General features: G+C 42.6%; 1 protein-coding gene across 7 annotated transcripts in view; it reads right to left on the reverse strand.

Moving 5' to 3' along the window:
* Nucleotides 1–18,409, reverse strand: part of HAO2 (hydroxyacid oxidase 2) — a 39,250-nt gene extending 20,841 nt beyond the window's left edge. For 2 of the 7 annotated variants that reach the window (XM_012458840.2, XM_012458841.2), the window contains exon 1: nucleotides 18,275–18,408. In XM_012458840.2, coding sequence (XP_012314263.2) covers nucleotides 18,275–18,287 — 13 coding nt within the window. In that variant the 5' untranslated portion in view covers nucleotides 18,288–18,408. The other 5 variants (XM_012458843.3, XM_021674143.2, XM_012458846.3 and 2 more) reach the window with 5 other exon arrangements.
* Nucleotides 18,410–23,482: the final 5,073 nt, after the last annotated feature.

A 23,482-nucleotide genomic window follows, 5' to 3' on the forward strand; every position in this document is an offset into this window, starting at 1 on the left:
GCCTAGGATGCAGGGCACCAGTGCCTTGCTGCTTTGTGCAGTCTCAAGACTGGGTGCTCTGTGTTCCAGCCATGGCTAAAAGGGGCCAAAGTATAGCTCAGATCATAGTTTCAGAGGGTGCAAGTCCCAAAGCTTGGCAGCTCTCACATGTTATTGGGTCTGTGGGTGTGCAGAAGACAAGAATTGAGGTTTGGGAAGCTTTGCTTAGATTTCAGAGGATGTATGGAAACACTTGGATGTCCAGGCAGAAGTCTGCTTAAAGGGGCAAAGCCCTCATGGAGAACCTCTGCTAGGGCAGTGTGGAAGGGAAATGTAGGGTTGGAGCCTTCACACAGAGTCCCCACTGAGGCACTGCCTAGTGGAACTATGAGAAAGGGCCATTGTTCTCCAGACTCCAGAATAGTAGATCCACTGACAGCTTGCACTGTGCACCTGGAAAAGCTGCAGACGCTCAACACCACCCTGTGAAAGCAGCTGGGAGAGAGGCTGTATCCTGAAAAGCTACAGGGGCAGAGCTGCCCAAGACTATGGGAACCTACCTCTTGCATCAGTGTGACCTGGATATGAGACATAGAGTCAGAAGAGGTCATTCTGGAGCTTTAAGATTTGACTGCCCTGCTGGATTTTGGACTTGCATGGGGCCTGTAGCCCCTTTGTTTTGGTCAATTTCTCCCATTTGAAATGGCTGTATTTACCCAAATGCCTGTATTCCCATTGTATCTAAGAAGTAACTAACGTGCTTTTTATTTTACAGGATCATAGGTAGAAGGCACTTGCCTTGTCTCAGATGAGACTCTGGACTGTGAACTTTGAGTTAATGCTGAAAAGTTATGACTTTGGGAGACTGTTGGGAAGGCATGATTGGTTTTGAAATGTGAGGACATGAGATTTGTGAGGGGCCAGGGTGGAGTTACATGGTTTGGCTGTGTCCCCACCCAAACCTCATCTTGAATTTTAGCTCCCATAATTCACACATGTCATGGGAGGGGCCCAGTGGGATGTAATTGAATCATGGGGGCAGGTTTCACCATGTTGTCATGATAGTGAATAAGTCTCATGAGATCCAATGGTTTTATAAAGGGCAGTCCCCCTGCACGTGGTCTCTTGCCTGATACCATGTAAGACATGTGTTTGTTTCTCCTTTACCTTCTGCCATGATTGTAAGGCTCCCTCAGCCATGTGGAACTGGGAGTCCATTAAACTTCTTTTTCTTTATAAATTATGCAGTCTCATATTTCTTTATAGCAGTATGAAAATGGACTAATACAATCAGGTAGTAAGTTATTATGAGAGATGGTCCAGGCTCATGTGTTCTGGTAGCTTCTAAAGATAGACATTCTCTATTTTCAATTTAATATAAAGAACAATATAGTTGATTCTCATAAATTGCTTTTTATATTGAACTTAAGAGAATTTTGTAGGTTTAAAAGTACAATTATAATTTTTACTTTTTATAATATATGTAAATTTTAGTGGTCTGTTATTTTTATTAGATGTTTAATATAAGGTTTATAATTAAAGAAAAGGATAACTTCATTGTTCAAAGCATTTTCTAAATTTGGAAGAACTTAGCACAGTATATTTTTATGTACTTTATTTCAATTTGTTCTCTACCAGCCTTAAATCCACCAGAAATTAAAGGGAAGATTCAAGTAATCTAATAGTTTTCTTGTATTCCCATTTTATTTTGTCTCCATTTCAGTGTTTTTTTCTTTTTTCCTTTTTTATTCCTACTGCCTAAGAAGAAACAGAGGAGAAAAGAATAAAATTGCAAATTCACCAATTGCTAGCTATTGTTCTAGAAACTTTGGCTCATATTAGTTCCTTGAACCTCTTTAGGCTTTTTGTCTGATAGTAAAAACAGTGAGGTGGATGGATCCAAGATGGCCGATTAAGAGCAGCTCAGGATTGAAGCTTCCAGCGAAAGTGCAGAAGGTGAGTGGACGCCGCATTTCCAGATGGATTTTTATTGTTCACAGACCAGGAGATTACCAGGTGGAGGAGCCCCATGGGTTGCCAGTGCGGCTGTTTTGGCTGGCACAGCGGGTCTCCGCACAAAATACGTGGATCTGGGCATTGTTTTAACTGGCGATTGGAGCTTCTGGGAGACAGAGTCACACATTCAACTGATAAAAAGGGGACTGAAACAGGGAGCCAGGCCAGGAGAATGCCAGGCAAAAAAGCGCCATGAATCTCAGCGTGGCTGTTTCAGCTGATGCAGTGGGTCACCACATGGGAAATCACACAGATCCTAGCACCTTTTCAACAGGCGATGGAACACCTGGGAGACAGAGTCGCCTGTTCAATGGAAAAAAAAAATGGGATCTGAGGCAAGGAGCCAGGTGATCAGGTTCAGCTGGTCCCACCCCCACAAAAAAACAGCAATCTTAAGTGCTCTGGATTGAGAGTTTCACAGCAAGCACAGCTGAACCCGGGATGGTTCACTCTGTGGGGGAGGGGCGTCCACCATTACCGAGGCAGTCCACCACTACGGAGGTAGTCTGCCATTGCTGAGGCAGTCCGCCATTACAGAGAGAGTCCACCATTATAGAGGTGAGCTACCATTGCTGAGGCAGTCTAACTACACCCGTATAAACAGGACTGCAGGGAAGTTCACATGGCAGCTGGGCGGAGCCCACAGCAGCTCAGCAAAGCCTCTGCAGGCAGACAGTGACTAGGCTGCTTCCTCGCTGGGCAGGGCAGCCCTGAAAAAAGACAGCAGCATGACAGAAACTTATAAATAAAGCCCTAACTCTCCGGGACAGAACACCTGGGAAAAAAAGGGGATTTATAAGTTCTGCTGCAGTAGACTTAAACATACCTGACCAGCAGCTCTGAATGAACAAAGGAGCTCACAGCTCAGCACTTGAGCTCCTATAAAGGACAGACTGTCTCCTCAAGCAACTCCCTGACCCCCGTATACCCAAAGAATCACCTCATAAAGGAGAGCCCAGACTGACATCTGGCGGGTATCCTTCTGGAGCAAAGATAGCAGAAGAAGAAACTGGCAGCAACCCTTACTGTTCTGCAGCCACTGCAGGTGATCCCCAGGCAAGCAGGGCCTGGAGTGAACTTCAGCAGTCCTACAGCAGAGGGGTCTGACTGTTAGAAGGAAAACTAAGAAACAGAAAGAAATAACTTCATCATCAACAAACTGGACGTCCACTCAGAGACCCAATCTGAAAGTCAACAACTACAAAGATGACAGGTGTATAAATACACAAAGATGGGAAGAAACCAGCACAAAAAGGATGAAAACACCCAAAACCAGAAGGCCTCTCCTCCTACAAGGTATCAGAACTCCATACCAGCAAGGGAACAAGGCTGGATGGAGAATAAGTGTGATGAATTGACAGAAACAGGCTTCAGAAGGTGAGTAATAAGAAACTTCTCTGAGCTAAAAGAATGTCTTCTAACCCAATGCAAAGAAACAAAGAACCTTGAAAAAAGATTTGACAAAATGCTAACGAGAATAAACAGCTTAGAGAGGAATATAAGTGAATTGATGGAGCTGAAAAACACAACACGAAAACTTTGCAAAGCATACACAAGTTTCAACAGCCGAATTGACCAAGCAGAAGAAAGGATATCAGAGGTCGAAGATCACCTCAATGAAATAAAACAAGAAGGCAAGATTAGAGAAAAAAAGATAAAAAGGAATGAACAAATCCTCCAAGAAATATGGGACTATGTGAAAAGACTTAATCTATGTTTGATAGGTGTACCTGAATGTGACAGAGAGAAGGAATGCAAACTGGAAAATACTCTTCAGGATATTATCCAGGAAAACTTCCCCAACCTAGCAAGGCAGGCCAATATTCAAGTACAGGAAATACAGAGAACACCACAAAGATATTCCTGAAGAAGAGCAACCCCAAGACACATAATCGTCAGATTCACCAGGGTTGAAATGAAGGAGAAAATACTAAGAGCAGCCAGAGAGAAAGGTCTGGTTACCCACAAAGGGAAGCCCATCAGACTCACAGCAGATCTCTCAGCAGAAACTCTACATGCCAGAAGAGAGTGGGGGCCAATATTCAACATCCTTAAAGAAAAAACTTGCAACCCAGAATTTCATATCCAGCCAAAGTAAGCTTCATAAGTGAAGGAGAAATAAAATCCTTTATGAACAAGCAAGTACTCAATTTCATCACCACCAGGCCTGCTTTACAAGAGCTCCTGAAAGAAGCACTAAACATAGAAAGGAACAACCAGTACCAACCACTCCAAAAACATACCAAATGGCAAAGAGCATCAACACAATGAAGAATCTGCATCAACTAATGGGCAAAACAGCCAGCAAGCATCAAAATGGCAGGATCAAATTCACACATAACAATATTAACCCTAAATGTAAATGGGCTAAATGCCCCAATCAAAAGACACAGACTGGCAAATTGGATAAAAAGCCAAAACTCATCAGTGTGCTGTATCCAGGAAACCCACCTCACATGCAAGGATACACAAAGGCTCAAAATAAAGGGATGGAGGAAGATATATCAAGCAAATGGAGAGCAAAAATAAGCAGGAGCTGCAATTCTCGTCTCTGATAAAATAGACTTTAAACCAACAAAGATCAAAAGAGACAAAGAAGGACATTACATAATGGTAAAAGAATCAATGCAACAAGAAGAGCTAACGATCCTAAATATATACACACCCAATACAGGAGCACCCAGATACGTAAAGCAAGTTCTTAAGTCTACAAAGAGACTTAGACTCCCACACAATAATAGTGGGAGACTTTAACACACCATTGTCAATATTAGACAGATCAATGAGACAGAAAATTAACAAGGATATCCAGGACTTGAACTCAAGCTTGGACCAAGCAAACCTAATAGACATTTACAGAACTCTCCACCCCAAATCCACAGAATATACATTCTTCTCAGCACCCCATCATGCCTACTCTAAAATTGACCACATAATTGGAAGTAAATCACTCCTCAGCAAATGCAAAAGAAAGGAAATCATAACAAACAGTCTCTCAGACCACAGTGCAATCAAGTTAGAACTCAGAATTCAGAAACTAACTCAGAACCACACAGCTTCATGGAAACTGAGCAACTGGCTCTTGAATGTTGACTGGATAAACAATGAAATGAAAGCAGAAACAAAGATGTTCTTCGAAACCAATGAGAACAAAGACACAATTTACCAGAATCTCTAGGACACATTTAAAGTGGTGTCTAGAGGAATATATATACCAATAAATGCCCGCATGAGAAGCAAGGAAAGATCTAAAATTGACATCCTATCATCAAAATTGAAAGAGCTAGAGGAACAAGATAAAAAAAACTCAAATCCTAGCAGAAGATGAAAAATAACTAAGATCAGAGGAGAACTGAAGGAGACAGAGACATAAAAACCCCTTCAAAAACTCAATAAATCCAGGAGCTGGCTTTTTGAAAAGATCAACAAAATAGACAGACCACTAGCCAGATTAATAAAAAAGAAAAGAGAGAATAATCAAAGAGATGCAATAAAAAACTATAAAGGGGATATCACCACAGATTCCACAGAAATACAAACCATCATCAGAGATTATTACAAGCAACTCTATGCACATAAACTAGTAAACCTGGAAGAAATGGATAAATTCCTGGACGCTTGCACCCTCCCAAGCCTAAACCAGGAAGAAGTCAAAACCCTGAATAGACCAATAAGAAGGTCTGAAGTTGAGGCAGCAATTAAGAGCCTACCGCCCAGAAAAAGCCCAGGTCCAGATGGGTTCACAGCCGTATTCTACCAGACATACAAAGAGGAGCTGGTACCATTCCTTCTGAAATGATTCCAAACAATCCAAAAAGAGGGAATCCTTCCCAAATCATTTTATGAGACCAACATCATCCTGATACCAAAACCTGGCAGAGACTCAGCAGGAAAAGAAAACTTCAGGCCAATATCCATGATGAACATAGATGCAAAAATCTTCAATAAAATATTGGCAGACCGATTACAACAGCACATCAAAAAGCTTATCCATCATGATCAAGTAGGCTTCATCCTGGGGATGCAAGCCTGGTTCAACATACGCAAGTCTGTAAATGTAATCCACCACATAAACAGAAGCAAAGACAAAAACCACATGATTATCTCAATTGATGCAGAGAAAGCCTTTGACAAAATTCAACAGCGCTTTATGCTTAAAAACCCTCAATAAACTAGGTATTGATGGAATGTATCTCAAAATAATAAAAGCTATTTACGACAAACCAACAGCCAATATCATACTGAATGGGCAAAAACTGGAAGCATTCCCTTTGAAATCTGGCACTAGACAAGGATCCCCTCTCTCACCACTCCTATTCAATATAGTCTTGGGTGTTCTGGCCAGAGCAATTAGGCAAGAAAAAGAAATAAAGGGCATTCAAATAGGAAAGGAGGAAATCAAATTGTCTCTATTTCCAGATGACATAATTGTATATTTAGAAGACCCCATCATCTCAGCCCAAAATCACCTGAAATGGATAAGCAACTTCAGCAAAGTCTCAGGATACAAAATCAATGTGCAAAAATCACAAGCATTCCTATACACCAATAACAGACTTAAACAGAGCCAAATCAAGAATGAACTGCCGTTCACAGTTGCTACCAAGAGAATAAAATACCTAGGAATACAACTAACAAGGAACATAAAGGACCTCTTCAAGGAGAACGACAAACCACTGCTCAACGAAATAAGAGAGGACACAAACAGATGGAGAAACATTCCATGCTCATGGTTAGAAAGTATCAATATCGTGAAAATGACCATACTGCCCAAAGTAATTTACAGATTCAATGCTATCCCCATCAGGTTACCAATGACCTTCTTCACAGAACTGGAAAAAACCATCTTAAACTTCATATGGAACCAAAAGAGAGCCCGCATAGCCAAGTCAATTCTAAGCAAAAAGAACAAAGTGGGAGGCATCACACTACCAGACTTCAAACTATACTACAAGGCTACAGTAATCAAAACAGCATGGTGCTGGTACCAAAACAAAGATACAGACCAATGGAACAGAACAGAGGCCTTGGAGGCAACACAACATATCTACAACCATCTGATCTTTGACAAACCTGACAAAAACAAGCAATGGGGAAAGGATTCCCTGTTCAATAAATGGTATTGGGAAAACTGGCTAGCCATGTGCAGAAAGCAGAAACTGGACCCCTTCCTGACACCTGACACTAAAATTAACTCCAGATGGATTAAAGACTTAAACATAAGACCTAACACCATAAAAACCCTAAAAGAAAATCTAGGCAAAACCATTCATGACATAGGCATAGGCAAGGACTTCATGACCAAAACACCAAAAGCATTGGCAATAAAAGCCAAAATAGACAAATGGGACCTAATCAAACTCCACAGTTTCTGCACAGCAAAAGAAACAGTCAATAGAGTGAATCGGCAACCAACAGAACAGGAAAAAATTTTTACAATCTACCCATCTGACAAAGGACTAATATCCAGAATCCACAAAGAACTAAAACAGATTTACAAGAAAAAAACAAACAAGCCCATTCAAAAGTGGGTGAAGGATATGAACAGACACTTTACAAAAGAAGACATACATGAGGCCAACAAACATATGAAAAAATGCTCATCATCGCTGGTCATTAGAGAAATGCAAATCAAAACTACATTGAGATACCATCTCATGCCAGTTAGAATGGCGATCATTAAAAAATCTGGAGACAACAGATGCTGGAGAGGATGTGGAGAAATAGGAACACTTTTACACTGTTGGCGGCAGCGTAAGTTAGTTCAACCATTGTGGAAGACAGTGTGGCAATTCCTCAAGGACCTAGAAATAGAAATTCCATTTGACTCAGCAATCCCATTACTGGGTATATATCCAAAGGATTATAAATCATTCTACTATAAGGACACATGCACACGAATGTTCATTGCAGCACTGTTTACAATAGCAAAGACCTGGAACCAACCCAAATGCCCATCGATGATAGACTGGACAGGGAAAATGTGGCACATATACACCATGGAATATTATACAGCCATCAAAAACGACGAGTTCGCGTCCTTTGTAGGGACATGGATGAACCTGGAAACCATCATTCTTAGCAAACTGACACAAGAACAGAAAATCAAACACCACATGTTCTCACTCATAGGCGGGTGTTGAACAATGAGAACACATGGACACAGGGAGGGGAGCATCACACACTGGGGTCTGTTGGGGGGAAATAGGGGAGGGACAGTAGGGGGTGGGGAGTTGGGGAGAGATAGCATGGGGAGAAATGCCAGATATAGGTGATGGGGAGGAAGGCAGCAAATCACACTGCCATGTGTGTACCTATGCAACAATCTTGCATGTTCTTCACATGTACCCCAAAACCTAAAATGCAATAAAAAAAACAGTGAGGTACATTTAGCAGGCCAGTGACAAGCAGGTGGAAATCTAAGAGCAAGGACATTCAGGAGTACCTGTTGCTCAGAATCTGAAGTTCAAACTCTCGTGACCAAGGGAAGGAAGGACGCAGAGGAGCTGGCAGGCTTTTCAAGGAAGACTTCTATTTCTTCAATACTGCAATCTGATTTAACACCAGCCAGATAACAAGTTGTCTTCTTTTGAAGATTTTATATGATTTGTGTTGGTGTTGCTTTTGGAGCTTGGGGTTATCAGAACTTATATTTGTATGGAAACCTCCTAGACAGTCTGTGGGAAATCTCAGGGTGAACATCGCAGGGTGGGCTGTGGAGATACAATGGGGGAGAAAAGCCAGCCTCTGATGACTGACTTTAAGGTACACTTGCTTGGTGCTCTAGCATGGTGTCCTTCCAGAACCTCTGTCCTAGTTCTTTAGGAACTTATGCCAAGTTTCCCAATGGAATGTCAGATAATATCAAGGCTACATTTTACGGGCCGAGTTGGAGAGATTAGACTGTTCAAAGTTTGCTGAAAATGCTTTAATCACTCTTTCCCTCAAGGATAGTGGATGCAAAAGGGTATAGCCTTCACCATAGCATTGCCAACAACAGCATCGTCATGGGAGAGGCTGCAGCTACAGGAGTCCCTGAGAATGAAGCAGGTGATGAGAGAGAAAGAAGGATCCCCGAGCTGCGGAAGACTGGGAGAGCCATGTGCAGAGGCAGTGTTGCATCCAGGGAAGACATGAATCAATGGCATTGGAAAATGCTCCTGTGACTGAAGCAGATGAGCCTTCAATGAGACCCCAGCATGGGGAAGAAAGGGCAGGGGGAGGAACTTGGATTCCCAGGAACAGCAGGTCAGCCCTCAGAGTAAAATGGGAATGAGACTGCTTTTAATACTGCAATGACCTGAGGAATCAAAGATGGCATTTGTATAGGAGTGAGGAGAAAAAGAGCCAGTTCAGTTCAGATGTGGCAAGGATTAATTCCTGGTACCTATCAGCCCAGAATCGGCTCTGGCTTCTTCCCTGAGCCCTTGCACATTGTAAATCAAGGATGCAGGACTCCTTCTGGACCAGAATGACTGACCCCTTTTTTTGTTTGTTTTATTCTGATTTATGTAATAATAATGTCTCCTCTTTAGCCTGCCATTCCTCAACCATTCTCATTAGCCTTTTTTTCCTTCCCAGTAATGAAAATTCTCTTCTCGACCTGTAAGCATGTTCTATCATGAGAAGTGTGATGCCCGAGTTCTTTGGAATGGCTTCATTAGTCATGGCAGGGGAGTGACTCAAATTTTTGCTTTACTCAAGGAGCTTTGTGTATCATAGATTGAAACAGTTTCTTAGGTCCGGGGTAGGGCATATTTATGTCAATGACATGCTCACCCTGAAGCTATTGTAACCTAATTAGGCAATTAGCTACCACTGTCCTGCCTCCCACACATCCTGCCTGTTGAGGATTGCAAGACTATGAGAACAGTTTTGCTGGAGCTGAGAGGGACCCCAGAGAGACAGAGAGATGTGCACAAGTTTGGTAGCACAGTTAAGGAATGAACCCAGGTCTTGTGTCTCCACGTTCAGGGTTCTTTCTGAAATACAGTAAGACTCCTGCAATTCCTTCTGGATAGCGTGGCAGTGTAACCTAGAATTACTTGAGAATTACTTCTCCTCACTTGAGAATGAGCTCATTAGCACAGACCTAAGATTTCTAGAGACCCAACTCATCCACACTAGATTTTATCATGCCGTCTGCACATAGCTATCCTAGTCTCCCGCAGCTCAGGGATCCCTCCTCTCTCCCGTTCCCTGTTTCATTCTCAGGGCCTCCTCTAGCTGCAGCCTCTCCCATGACAATGCTGTTGTTGGCAATGCTATGGTGATGGCTTTAACCTTTTCATCCACTATCCTTGAGGGAATGCTAAAATCCAGTGTAGATGAGTTGAGTCTAGACTCTAGTTGAGTCTAGAGGCAGGTTCCTTCAAGGGAGATAGTTACAGACATTTATTTGAGCAGAGGCAGGCTACATGTCTTCGCTCCAAGTTTCAGCTTCCTCATTTGAAAAAATACACATTTTTGTATATTTTAGCTTAATCCATGATAGATTTGAAGCCACCTGAAATTAAAAGCTGAGCTGAGGTCCTTCAAGTATTCATATTCTGTGCTTCCTTTGCCCATAAATACAAGGAGCTGTTTAGATGAGATCATATGAACATTCTAGTACAGCATTAACTTTGCGGGCAAAAAAGTATAGAACAGGGAACCAGCACAATATTTAGACATATTTGCCAACACCAAATAGCTGGGTGCTGAAGCCTGCCTTCACTGCTCCTCCCCAGCCTGGGGGCCTTTCTTTTCATGAACACTTCTGGTCCCATGGTACCACCTTATGGCTCCAGTGGATAACTACTTAACCAGTCTTGTCACTATTTCCCTTTTACGAGAGGATAGGCCTGTGACACCCGCTGTTTTTCCTGCTCTCAGACCAGGTAATCAAAAGCCATTTTACTACATAGATGTGCCTCTTCCTCTGTTCTCAATTTCTCCAAACTACTGAGTGCCTTTTTCAGGGAAATCTTTCCTACTCTTTCTTCTCTTTTCTTAATCTCTCTCATCTCCTTTGTTTTTCTATTTGCAAACCAAAAATAATTTCATTATGGTAGATGAAATTAGTGCCCTGTAGTCCTTTGTATCAAGAAGAACAAAGTGAAACAATTTTGAAGTCCCATTTGACCTAAGAAGGGACTTCAAAAACCTTTGAAAACACCCTCAAAGGCATCTTAACATTTCTTACTTACATTTCCATTGAATTTTCTCTTCCTCTAATTAGGCCTGCTTTTCTTCATCAGCTGCATATACAAGAAAATTTTTTAAATGATTTATTACATAATTTTCTTAGTTTTCAGTTTTGGTTACTGACTAGCAATACAGTAACATAGCTTTATAGTCATTTGCATTGCAAATATGCTAATCTTCTGCTACTTTGTGAATCAAGTGGGTATTTTCAGTCACCTGGGAATCCAACCGCTATTTTAATAGCATTCCTTCTATGGGAAAATCTGTTCTGAGTTTCAAACAAATGCCTTCCAAACAAATGCTCCAAAACTCTTTTTGGAGCTCAGCCATGCTGTAAACTGTGTGCTGTTCATAGGGCATTGAAGATAGTTTAGGGAATACTGGGAGATATTGATCCAAATGTTTATAAAGTGTTTTGGAAAATTGAGGATTTTCTTATTCTTTCAAACAGTGGAAATACATTGATTATGCAAAGAGCCTTGGAGACAGCATGATGGCTCCCTAATATGAATAATAATAACGATGATATTATTGCAACCATTTATCAAGTGCTTCATGATGTGCCATGCACTGTGTAAATTGGTTTACATGTATGACTGTTTTAAACCTTGTTGTAATATTCAACACAAATATTATCATCCCCATTTCACATGTGAGAAACCTGAAGTTTAAGAGGTTAAAATACTTTGTTCAATATTACATATTTGGTAATGTGTCATGATTCCAGTGGCCTGGCTCTTAAGTACTATAGAAAGAAGAAAATGGGTGCAGCCAAGTATGGTTTATAGAATGACAGAGTTGGCACAGACTTTAAAGGATTAAAATATCATGGGCATACGCAACTTTGCTTTCCTACTTCAAAAGATCATAACTCTGTCAAAGTTAAAAAAAACTACATTATTCAGCTAATCACTAAAAGATAACCTCTTAGGTTTAAATCTGTCTTAACAGTCTACAGCGCACTCTTCCATACACGACTCCATTTGGTGCTTATAACAATCCAGAGAGTATATGTATGAGCCCCATGTCGTAGATGAAGAAATTAAAGTTCAGAGAATCCATGTGAATTATCCAAGCTAACACAACAGAAGTGGCAAAGGCTGCCCTGGAATCCTTCTGACTTGTTTCCAATGTCTTTCAGCCAGTATGGAGTGTTAGTGGTATGAAGGAGGCATTTAAGTCTCTGTTCTGAATGGTCAGAGAGCTAGATAGAGTGAGCGAGCTTGGGCCCAGAAAATCTGGGCCATTGGGAAAGGAGTCCTATGTGATAGTGTGAGTTCACTGCTCCTGCGTCTCTCTCTGCTCAACAAGGATAGAATGTGCAAAACAGACCTCAGAATCAACACAGAGCTAGCTCCAAAACAGGCCCTGCGCTCTGCCCCGTCCTCTACGACTGACTTCAGGTCTTGCAGGTGTACCTCTTCTCACAGTGGCAATCACTGGGCGGTAGCAGGAGAAAGAGGAGAAAGGGCAGAGCAGCTGGGGATGGAAGAGCCCAGCTGTGGAGTGCAGCTTTGTCTTTCTTTGCCTTCCTCGTGGCGTCTCTGCCTATGGCAACTACCCAGATTTTGTTTCTGAAGGCCATTGCCTTCTTTTTTTTTTTTTTTTTTCTTTTTTTTTGAGACCGAGTTTCACTCTTGCTACCCAGGCTGGAGTGCAATGGTGCGATTTCGGCTCACCGCAACCTCCGCCTCCTGGGTTCAGGCAATTCTCCTGCCTCAGCCTCCCAAGTAGCTGAGATTACAGGCACGCACCACCATGCCCAGCTAATTTTTTGTATTTTTAGTAGAGACAGGGTTTCACCATGTTGACCAGGATGGTCTCGATTTCTTGACCTCGTGATCCACCCGCCTCGACCTCCCAAAGTGCTGGGATTACAGGCGTAAGCCACCACGCCCAGCCTGAAGGCCATTGCTTTCTACGGATCAACTGCGGCCGAGGAACTAATGACTGAGTGAGTCAGCGGAGTAAAGAAGATTGACTATATCATAAACTTTGATACTTGGCAAATAGAGGCTGAAATCTCAGCTCTACTGCTTGCTCACAACATGCAAAATGTATTTCTGAAAGGAGAATATTAACATCCATCCTAATGGCCACCAGAGGACTAAACACAATGGCCCTTATAAGATTTCTAGAACAGTGCCTTGTATAGAGTAGATGGTCAATAAAGGCAGCTCCATGTTCATCATTCCTCCTGTTGATGACATGTGTGATTTCATCTGAGGCTCTGGAAGTTGAAAGCTGCTTCAGGATTTGAGTATTTCTGTCATAGTGTAATTTAAACCTCTGTCAGATTTACTCGTTAGTTTATCCGAGAAGGTTTATTGACGCGCACTCTCAGCCAGGATGGTGGAGGCATTTATTGCTCCCCACATGCTTAACATTTCCCTGTTGCTTAAATATAGGCAGGGCTCTGTGACTAGTTCTTCTGCCAATGGACTGAGAGTGGGAATTGTAGGCTGCTGAGTTTGACTGGCGGACTCTGTCTGAGCGACAGATGACAAAAGTACGCAGACATAGATGTTTTGCTTGTGTGCGTGGCTAGGGGACTTTGCGGTTACAGATCTTGAAGTGGGAGTCTGGTTGTGAAGCTCAGGACTTGGTGCCCTTGAGTGAGGAATGCTGCCATGGATCACAGATCGTGAAGGAACCCTCGAAAACGAAGGTGAAGAGACTGTGCCGTCAGTAAGTCAGGACGTCATTAGTGCCTGCTCGGGATTTCCAAGTTTGAGGGCATCACCCCTCCTTGTCCAGGCTAAGGTTTCACCACAGGACAGCAGTTATCAGCACAACAGAAACAGTATATAAAAGTATTGAAACAGCTGCTTAAAGCTAGCTGAGCCTCAGTTTCGCAGGCTCAATGAAAGGACCTAATGCAGACTGTTGTTTTCCATAACCCATGATTCTCAGCAGAAGGCACACTAGAGGTAGACCAAGTGAAGAGAAATTTTTTTTTTTTTAATTATTTTTGTAGAGATGAGGTCTTGCTACGTTGCTGAGACTGGTCTTGAACTCCTGGGTTCAAGGAATCCTCCCACCTCGGCCTCCCAAAATACGGGCATTATAGATGTGAGCACTATGCCCAGCCTTGTTTTGTTTTGTTTTTTAAAAGGAAGAAAGAAAGAGAGAAAGAAAAAAAAATGAAGGAGAGCAAGAAAAAGGAAGAGAAAGAGGGAGACAGAACGGGAGTACTACTTTATTGCCCAGGCTAGAATGCAGTCTAGAAATGAGTATTGAAAACCTCTTTTATGCCAATAATTGTGCTTAACAATGGAGACAGGAAGGAATAAGGGAAGAAAATAACAAACAAGCAGCCAACCAATATTTCATTTAAACCTATGAAATGCTATGCAATTATTGAGTACTGATTTACTTCCAATTATATAGTCACTTTTGGAATAGGTGTGATGTGGTACTGATAAGAATGTACGTTTTTGTGTATTTGAAGTGGAGAGTTCTATAAATGTTTAAGTTTACTTGTTCCGGGTCTGAGTTCAAGTCCTGGATAATCTTAAATAGCATTATGCACAAGGGCAACAGGTCCCAGTAACACCTCTAATGTTATAGGCCTTAGTCAAGGCTGCTCTGGCCCTGCTGTACACAGCAGACCCTAAAAAGGGAAGGGAGTCCCGGCACGGTGGCTCACGCCTATAATCCCAGCACTTTGGGAGGCCAAGGCAGGTGGATCATGAGGTCAAGAGATCGAGACCATCCTGGTCAACATAGTGAAACCCCATCTCTACTAAAAATACAAAAATTAGCTGGGCATGGTGGCACATGCCTGTAGTCCCAGCTACTTGGGAGGCTGAGGCAGGAGAATTGCTTGAACCCAGGAGGCAGAGGTTGCGGTGAGCCGAGATCGTGCCATTGCACTCCAGCCTGAGTAACAAGAGCGAAACTCCATCTCAAGAAAAAAAAAAAAGAAAGAAAGAGAGAAGGAGCCATCACCTATCTTACTGCCTTCTCTGTCTCCCTCAGTCCCACTGTTACGGAGTAAAAGTGCCACAGAGGAGACAGAAATTCTCCCTGAGCCCCCTCCTCCAATAAATTAGAAAAAAGACAAAAGATACGCTACAGCTATAGGACCCTGTCTCAGGCCATTGGTGCTAGAAGAGGAGCTCTTAGCCTGGCCAGTAACGCAAGATCGACAAGGCAATCCAGGACATGAATCCATTTCTTTTGACGCTTATAAAGAGATAAGAAGAAACATGAGAGAGAATGGAGCCACCAACCCATTTTTGAAAAGATTAACTGAGGCCATAGCAGACAACTGCTGTGTGACTCCGTAAGACCAGTCAATACTAGCTAAAACAACTTTAGAGCCCAGTCAATTCCTCCTCTAGAAGGCAGAATGTGGTAACTTGTGCGAACTACAAGCCAACCAGAATCAAGCGGCCAGGCAAGACATAACAGCTGCTATGCTCCAGAAGAGGGGTTCCTATGCCAACTATGACAACAAATAAATTTTGTTCCCCAAGACTCTGCACAAGTGTCTTTGTGCTCTCTTGATGCTTAAGACTGAATTCCCCAAAGTGAAGTTCAACGAAGATCCTTTATAAATATTCGACCAAGGCCTCAGGAGCCATTTGTTGAGTTTATTAATCAGTTAACCCCGGCAATTAAAAAACAAATTAGTCATGCCCAGTGTGCTGATATGCTACTGTTGCAATTAGCTTATGAAAACACTAAGGTGGATTGCCAGCAAGCCATGCAGGCAATCAGAGGAAAGGCAGCTACTGCCAAGGAACTAATACAAGCCTGCCAACAGGTAGGAACTAAGAAACATGAAGCCAAAATATCGGCTATGGCATTAAGGCCTCCTAAAATGAAAAAGGAGAAAACCCGAATTGTTTATTATGCAGAGAGCCAAGTTATATGAAGAAGGAATGCCCCAATAGTAAAGACCAAAGTAACTCAGAGAAAGAACACCCTTCTGTATGCCCCCAATGTGAGAAGAGAGAACATTAAGCAAATCAGTGCAAGTCCAGATTTGATAAAAACAAGCGATCAGAAAGGAAACTTCAAGAGGCCAGCCCCAAGCCCCACTCTCAACTAAGGCAATGCTAGCGGCTTTCCTTAGTCAGATGGAAAGCCCACTGTCCTCTCTCTCAGAGCAGTCACCACTAGGAGCGCAAGACTGGATTACTCTGTCCCAATGAATTAGTGCTAAAAGAAGAAGACCCCAAAATGGTTGCAACCAAGATCAGAAGCCCACCACCTCCAAGGACAGTAAGATTAGTCCTAATGTGATCACCAAACTAATTGATACGTTTGACTTAGGGGTAAGATATTAGTAATGATAGAATGTAAAAGTCTTTCTATTCTTATCCCTAAGTCAAAGATAGCTCAGTTACTGCTTTTACCATACTAAGTCCTCAACGCCCAAATTAAAAAAGAGAAGAAAAATAAGTTTTAGACGCACAGGAGCCACAAGAGTGTATTAGAACCGATTAATCACTGATCAGAGATCCATGATTACCTTGAAAGTTAGAAATAAGAATTTTACTCGCTTATTAGACACAAAGGCAGATATTTTATCATTAGTGGTCAAAACTAGCTAGAAACTTGGCCTTAAGTCACTCAGAAACAAAAAATCGTCAGCATCAAAGAAGCATACACAGCCACGCAGAGCATGCGCCCACTAACATGCTGCGATTTAAAGAAAAGAAAAGCAATTACACAACATCTGATTATGCAAATCTCTGTCCATCTTTCAAGACAAGACCTATTAGCCCAATAGGGAGTCACTCTGCAGACCCGTTTCTAATAATAGCCACTGTCATTATTCTAGGCCAAGGACTGAAGAGCTGGTATGTGACTTTCGGCTTTGTTTCCTTCTCTGCAGTGATCCTCCGTCCTCTGGACGGCAGAGCTGTAAGAGAAAGACCACTTGGATCCCCAAATTGCCATTTGGAAAGGAGTAGCCCTGGAGATGAGCTGACATTGTATGAGGAAGGAATAAATATTTATGTGTTATCTCACTAGGTTTTCAAGGTTTTTTCCTTACTATAACATAGCCTAATCTAACATAATATATCAGCGCATTATGTTGAACACGAGAGATTTGGGGTAAAAAAACCCAAAATATTTATCTCATCAGACTCTGCTCTCAAGAAGCTTACAGTAGAAGAAGACAGACTTTAATAGCTGATTATTTGACAGGTGATACCATTTAGAGTATAACAGGAGTCCCTTTGTGGGGAGAGTTACCTGGGAATTTGACAATATTCCCATTACTTCTCAAATTATATCCCACAAATGATGTTGTGCTCAATCTATTCTAGACAAACTCCAATTCTCACCTATCTTTAAATTAGGCTGTTACTATCTATCTCATAGGAATCTTGTGAAAATCAAAGGATCTTGTGAAATGCAGAATATAGTGGTAGTTAAGAATAAAAGCTTTGGGGATTTTCTTACTGCTAATAGACTTTCTATTCTGTTCCATTGATCTATTGTCTATCTTTATTCCAGTACTTCCTTGTCTTCACTAGTGTTCTTCAGCAGTTCTTCCCAGGTTGATCTGTAGATCCAACGTAACCCAATCGCCATCCCAGAGACTCTTCATTAGAGGGACTTTGTAACCTATTTGTTCCAAACAAGCTTATTGCTCAAAGGAACTACACTGTTTGGGACATATTAACTTCTTTACTTTTTTAGGCACTGTAGCCATGTCACTGTTTTCCTCTGCCTGTGGCCAGGAAGCAGTGGTCAAAATACTAAATATATCTCTGAAGGCAATGGCTGTACCTTTTAGGTTTTCAGAACGCTGTCAAGTAGAAACATTTTAACAAATTTTTTTTGTTAAAGACAAAAAAAATTTTTCCTCCTACAGACACCCACACATATTTCACCATACAATTCTAAGACTTAACTTCCTAGACTTAACCTGGTATGATTTTGAAACAAAGTCTTCCTTTGCCCATGCCTCCCCGAGTTCCCTAACACCTGTCTCCCTAGGACCGTCTTTGCCAAGGTCCTTGCCTTGCATACTCACAGTTGGCTTCCATAATATCCACCATTCCCACCCTACCTGCCACTTCATCTCCTTTCTCAGTTCCAAGCACACAGAACGCGCTCAGTGACAAACCTGATTCTGACATCTCCCAGTCCTCAGGGAAAGAGGTGTTTAGAGGCAGCCACTCAAAGCCTGGCTCACTGCTGGAGGTGTTAGGAAACACATCACGTCACTACCCACAGTTCATGCTAAAGAAGAGGCTGAAGGCTCCAAGTTAATCTTTTAATGAAAACATCCTGCTCGGCAGTAAATAAGCAACTAGGCCAGAGCAAGGCTGACTTTGAAAGAATTTTGCTGGCTTTGCAAATTTACTTCAAAATTAAGTAAAGTTTTATTACAAAATTAAACTTCAAAGTGAACAAATGGTTTCTTTTCTCTCAAACTTTACGTTGTCCTCTGCTCACCACAGATTGTCAGAGGTAGGGAGTAGGTGATTTCAGGTAGGAAATTACCAAAGTCCCCGTGTTGGAGGAGGGGCTTGGTTGTGGAGATGGGTTTGGGGTGGGAGAAGAGAGGAAGCACAGCCTGGGAGCCCGCGGGTGGGATAGCAGTGGGGACACAGACCGGGACAGTCTGACCTTTGGGAATTTGAAGGCTGCACAGTGTAGAGTCCTCCCTGCCCACAAAACTGTCCTAGGGAATTTAATTATATCTAGATTAATCCGGGAAGCAGGGAGAACCAGTGAAATGTTTGAGTGGAAAATTATTCAGGAATGTGGAAGAAATGTCAGGAAAAGCTAACTTAAAAGTGCATGAAAAAACAGAATGAATTTCTCCAGAACGGTTCTATGGGGTCCCAGTACGGTCTCTACTTTCTCCAGGTCCCTTCATCTCCACTCCTTAGTTGCAGGTCCCTTGCAACGCTCCTCAGTATTGCCACAGCTCACATGTGCGATGTGCTTACTCCAGACACACACTACATGTATCACTTCATTTCATCTTCACAGAAAGTCAGATCTTTTCAAGATTGTCTCTTTTTCAGAAGAGACAATGAGATTAATGAACGTGCCCAAAGCCTTTCAGCAGTCATGAGCAGAATTGGGATTTGAATCCAGCCTGTAGCTAACACACAGAGGCAGGCAGAAACCCTGAGCTGTACCGATGACCATAGTAATGGGGTTTGCCAGTCCTTTAAAATCTGTACTTAGAGTGCAGAATAATGAGTTTCCCGCTGACTTGTCATACCATCCCCCGTCAGGGCTCATTGGCTATTTGGAGGGTAATCGCTACCTGCTATCTAGCCACTAGAGGACAGCATTACCTCAAAAATGCTTTCAAAGGCAGCCATAATCCGGGTTCTGGAAATTTCTTTTCCATAGCAATTTTGACACCCTCCATAATCAGCCTCGAGGCCATGTCCTCAGTCAGCTCTCACATCCCCGGGCCTGCTCGCAGTCCCGTGATCCAGACCATCCCTCGCTGTCTTCCAGACTTGGAATCTGTCTCTCCCTTCCAAGAAGGAAGCGTGGTGATGAGCATACCCTGGAACATGGTGCTCCAACTCCAAACTGCAGCTACTCACTCACCTCCACATGTTACTTAAAGTCTCTGCGCCTCAGTGTTCTCATAACACCTCCCGCACTGCAATGAAAAGTAAGCAAGTTAATACTTAAAAGGTGTTGGCAGTAGGTAGAACAGTAGAGGTTCTCACAGGAGATTCTCAAGTTTGAAACAATGGCCCTCTTGGAGACATTTTAAATCTGATCATTGCACTGAGTTAAAGAATATCTTCTCTTCAAGGTAACACACTCTAATATCAGACTCTAATGTTTGCACCAAAGTGAATTAATCTCAAATAGGGGATACAGGGCCACAGGTAGAGCTATGTGAGATGACATTTTTGCAGCACCTCTTGAATTCCAGGGAATGGGTCCATGGATAAGACAGCCCAGCTTTGGACCCACCATCAGGCTTGGAGAATGTTTCAAGATAAAGTTATGAAAATAATTGATTTTATTCAGGTGGTCATGGGTATCCACTGAGCAATAGGCCTGCTTATTTCAGATGAAGAGAAATGTCGGGTCATTCTTGAGCTGTCATGACCCAGTCTCCTAGAAAGCAAATACAGTTTCACAGTAGAATAGACTGCCAAAATTCTTCATGATGGAGGAGATTAAAAGCATGCTAGGTCCTTCTGATCACTGTGGCCCTGTCCTAATCCAGCCATCCATTTTGCTTGAGGCGATTCTGGAAGTCAGGATGAGCCCTGGACTTTGCAGTCTCTGCTCAAGCCGTTCAGGGTTAAAGATGAACGCTTTGGTGCCGTGGTCAAGTTAATATTAGGTTGGGGCAAAAGTAACTGTGGTTTTGTTATTAAAAGTAATTAATGCAACCCTGGGTTGTTGCAAACTGAAGCCAAACCAGTCATAGATGGCTAAGTCAAACTAAAGACTGTTTGCATATTTCTGCAGCCACCAAGCCCCTTATAGGTTACGAGCCCTTTGTAATGGCTACATAGTGGATGGGGGCAGCTGTGCAGAGTGAGATACAGAAAGATATGGAAAGAAAGGCTGAAGGTGGGCCTGCTGGAGACCTTGGCCCAAGGCCAGTGACTTCTGTCATGGGATTGCATTGTTTGTCTGGCTTTATAGGGTCTAAAGTAGGAAGGAAGTGTGTCCCTCTAGCTCCTGAGCTTCCTACATCAGATTTGACAGGAAGAAGATGGGGTTTCTGGATGTGGAGATGAGATAGATAGCAAGAGCTGAGATTACAGACCTTCCCAAGATCATGGAGAAAGTCAGTTGCTGGGTAAAAGTAAAATGATCAGGATTTCTGGATCTGCTGGGTGTCTGGGGTCAAGGACATGGGTGCCTATGTGTGACATGCTGTGGGATCCACTCTCAACAGCCTGTTGATGTGAGAGTCACTGGCATCTTGGAGACAGTTTATATTCTTCAAGGGGTTTATGTTGATCCAGGATCAAACACAACTTCTATGTCCGATGGCTTCAGCAGGAGAGAATGTTTCTTCTACTGAGAAAGCAGAAATGTCTTCCCTAAAGTCACCTAATATTGTGACATCCTCTGTGCTCAGACACTCAGCACTGTGTGCTGAGCAATGATAAGGTATGTAAAAGGTCTAGCATGCCACTTAGTACCAGTAAATGCTCAATGAATGGTTGCATTATCTTCAATAATAATAACTAATAACACTTATAGAGCATTTACTATGTGATAGGCAGTTTTAAGGGTTTGGTAGTTCTTCACTCATTAGGTAGGGATAATTATTATCTCTGTTTTCAGATACGGAAGCAGAAGCCAGGCATTCTGGAATTCAAAACCAGGCATTCTGGCCCCATAGTCCACACTTAACTATGGTGCTTTTAATTAATGCTACACAGTGCTGCCAATAGGAGACCAGAACAGGGTAAGATGGCTTCCGGCTAGGGTGACCAAGGAATACTGCCAGAATAGACAGGTGTTTCAGCTGGCCCTTTCACATAAATTGAACTCTATTTTCTTCTACCAGCCCTAGTCCCTAGGTCTGAAACTGAGTCCACAGGTCCTGCTGTTACGTGAACTGAGGTATGGCTATTTAGCTAAGGCCGCAGGCCTGCTGAACCAAGAGCTTGCAGGGAGTAAGAAGCCAGTGGTTAAGCTGGTGAGAAACTCTTCAAGACTATCCAAGTCTTCAGGAAAGTTCTAATAGCCCACTGGAAGACTTTTGCTCTGCCTACATCAAAATCCATTTTTTTAAAAGCCTCTGCTTTGTACTCTCTGTTCCTTCATTCTGGAACATTCTTAGGACTCCTCGTCCTTAGGACTCAGGTGATGTGTTTCTTCATCCATGAAGCCTTCCTCAGTGCCTGTGTGCAGAGCTGGCTCTGTGTGTGTGTGTGTGCACGTGTGTGTGTGTGCACGTGTGCACGCATGTATGTGTGTGAGAGAGAGAGAGGGAGAGAGAGAGAAACTTGTCATTGTCACACGGTCTTGCAATTTGTCATTACGGTGTGGCTTTTCCAGGACTTTGAGTCCTTGAGGCCAGGAGCCTTGTTGCATAAGTAGCAAGGATCCTAATGCTAATCCCCAAGACCACAGGGAAAATGTGGTCTGACTTGGCTTAGAGACATTTTCCCCATGGTCGGCCATGTCAGACACCTTCACGGCAGCTCCTCCCAGCAGACCGCGGGGAAAATATCTCCAGTCCACGTCAGACACCTTCACGGCAGCCCCTCCCAGCAGACCACGGGGAAAATGTCTCCAGTCCACATCAGACACCGTCACTGCAGCCCCTCCCAGCACAAGCCCTGAAGCCCAGGAGGAAAAAGTGGTTTCATGGGTGGGGCCCAGGGTCCCTATGCTGTGTGTAGCCTGGGGACTTGGTGCTCTGTGTTTCAGCTGCTCCAGCAGTGGATGAAAGAGGCCAAGGTCCAGCTCAGGCTGTGGCTTCGGAGGGTGCAAGCCCTACGCCATAGCAGCTTCCATCCTGTGTTGAGCCTGCGGGTGCACAGAAGTCAAGAATTGAGGTCTGGAAACCTCCGCCCAGATATCAGATGTGTGGAAATGCCTGGATGCCCAGGCAAACGCTTGCTGCACGGGTGGAATTTAAGGCTTGAAGCATAAAAGAAAGAAGTAGAAGAGAAGGCAGGAGTGGAAACAGAACACAGCTCTGATCTTCCAATAGCTGAAATCATCTTAGGTTTCATTTAAATTGGAATATAATTTACACACCGTAAAATAAATCCATTTTAAGTGCACGGTTCTTCAAGTTTTGGCAAGACAGGCATCACTACCACCATACTCAAGATAACTGAACATTTTCATCATCACAGAAAGTTTCCTTGTCTTTTCCCAGGCAATGCTGTTTCACTCACGAAGGCATTCACTGTTCTGACTTCTCTCATTATCACATAGAATTTCAAATTATTGCTCTACAATTTCAAATTATTGGGATCAATTAAATATGCATGTATGCATGTATGTATTTATGACTCCTTTCCTCAACATGCTTTTGAGAGTCATCTGTGTTTTGTTTACCTGAGTCCTTCACTGTATTTCCCATTGCTCAGCACTGTTCTACCATATGAATCTAATACACATTGGTTTTATCCATTCATCTGTTGGTGGGCATTCAAATGGTTTCCAGTTTGGGGGGCCATTATGAATAAAACCACTGTGAATATTCTTACACAATTTTTTGTGACTATATTTTATTACTGTTAAAGTCTTCATAGTAAAGTTGGTGAGTAAAGCAAGGCAGATGTATTTTTAACTGTAAGAAAAAGTAGTCCCATTTTACATTCCTACCTTCAAAGTATACAAGTTCTAGTTATTTTACGTC

Source organism: Aotus nancymaae, unplaced genomic scaffold (assembly GCF_030222135.1).
Source record: "Aotus nancymaae isolate 86718 unplaced genomic scaffold, 86718_ANA_hifiasm-v0.15.2.pri h1tg000007l, whole genome shotgun sequence".
Taxonomy (NCBI): domain Eukaryota; kingdom Metazoa; phylum Chordata; class Mammalia; order Primates; family Aotidae; genus Aotus; species Aotus nancymaae.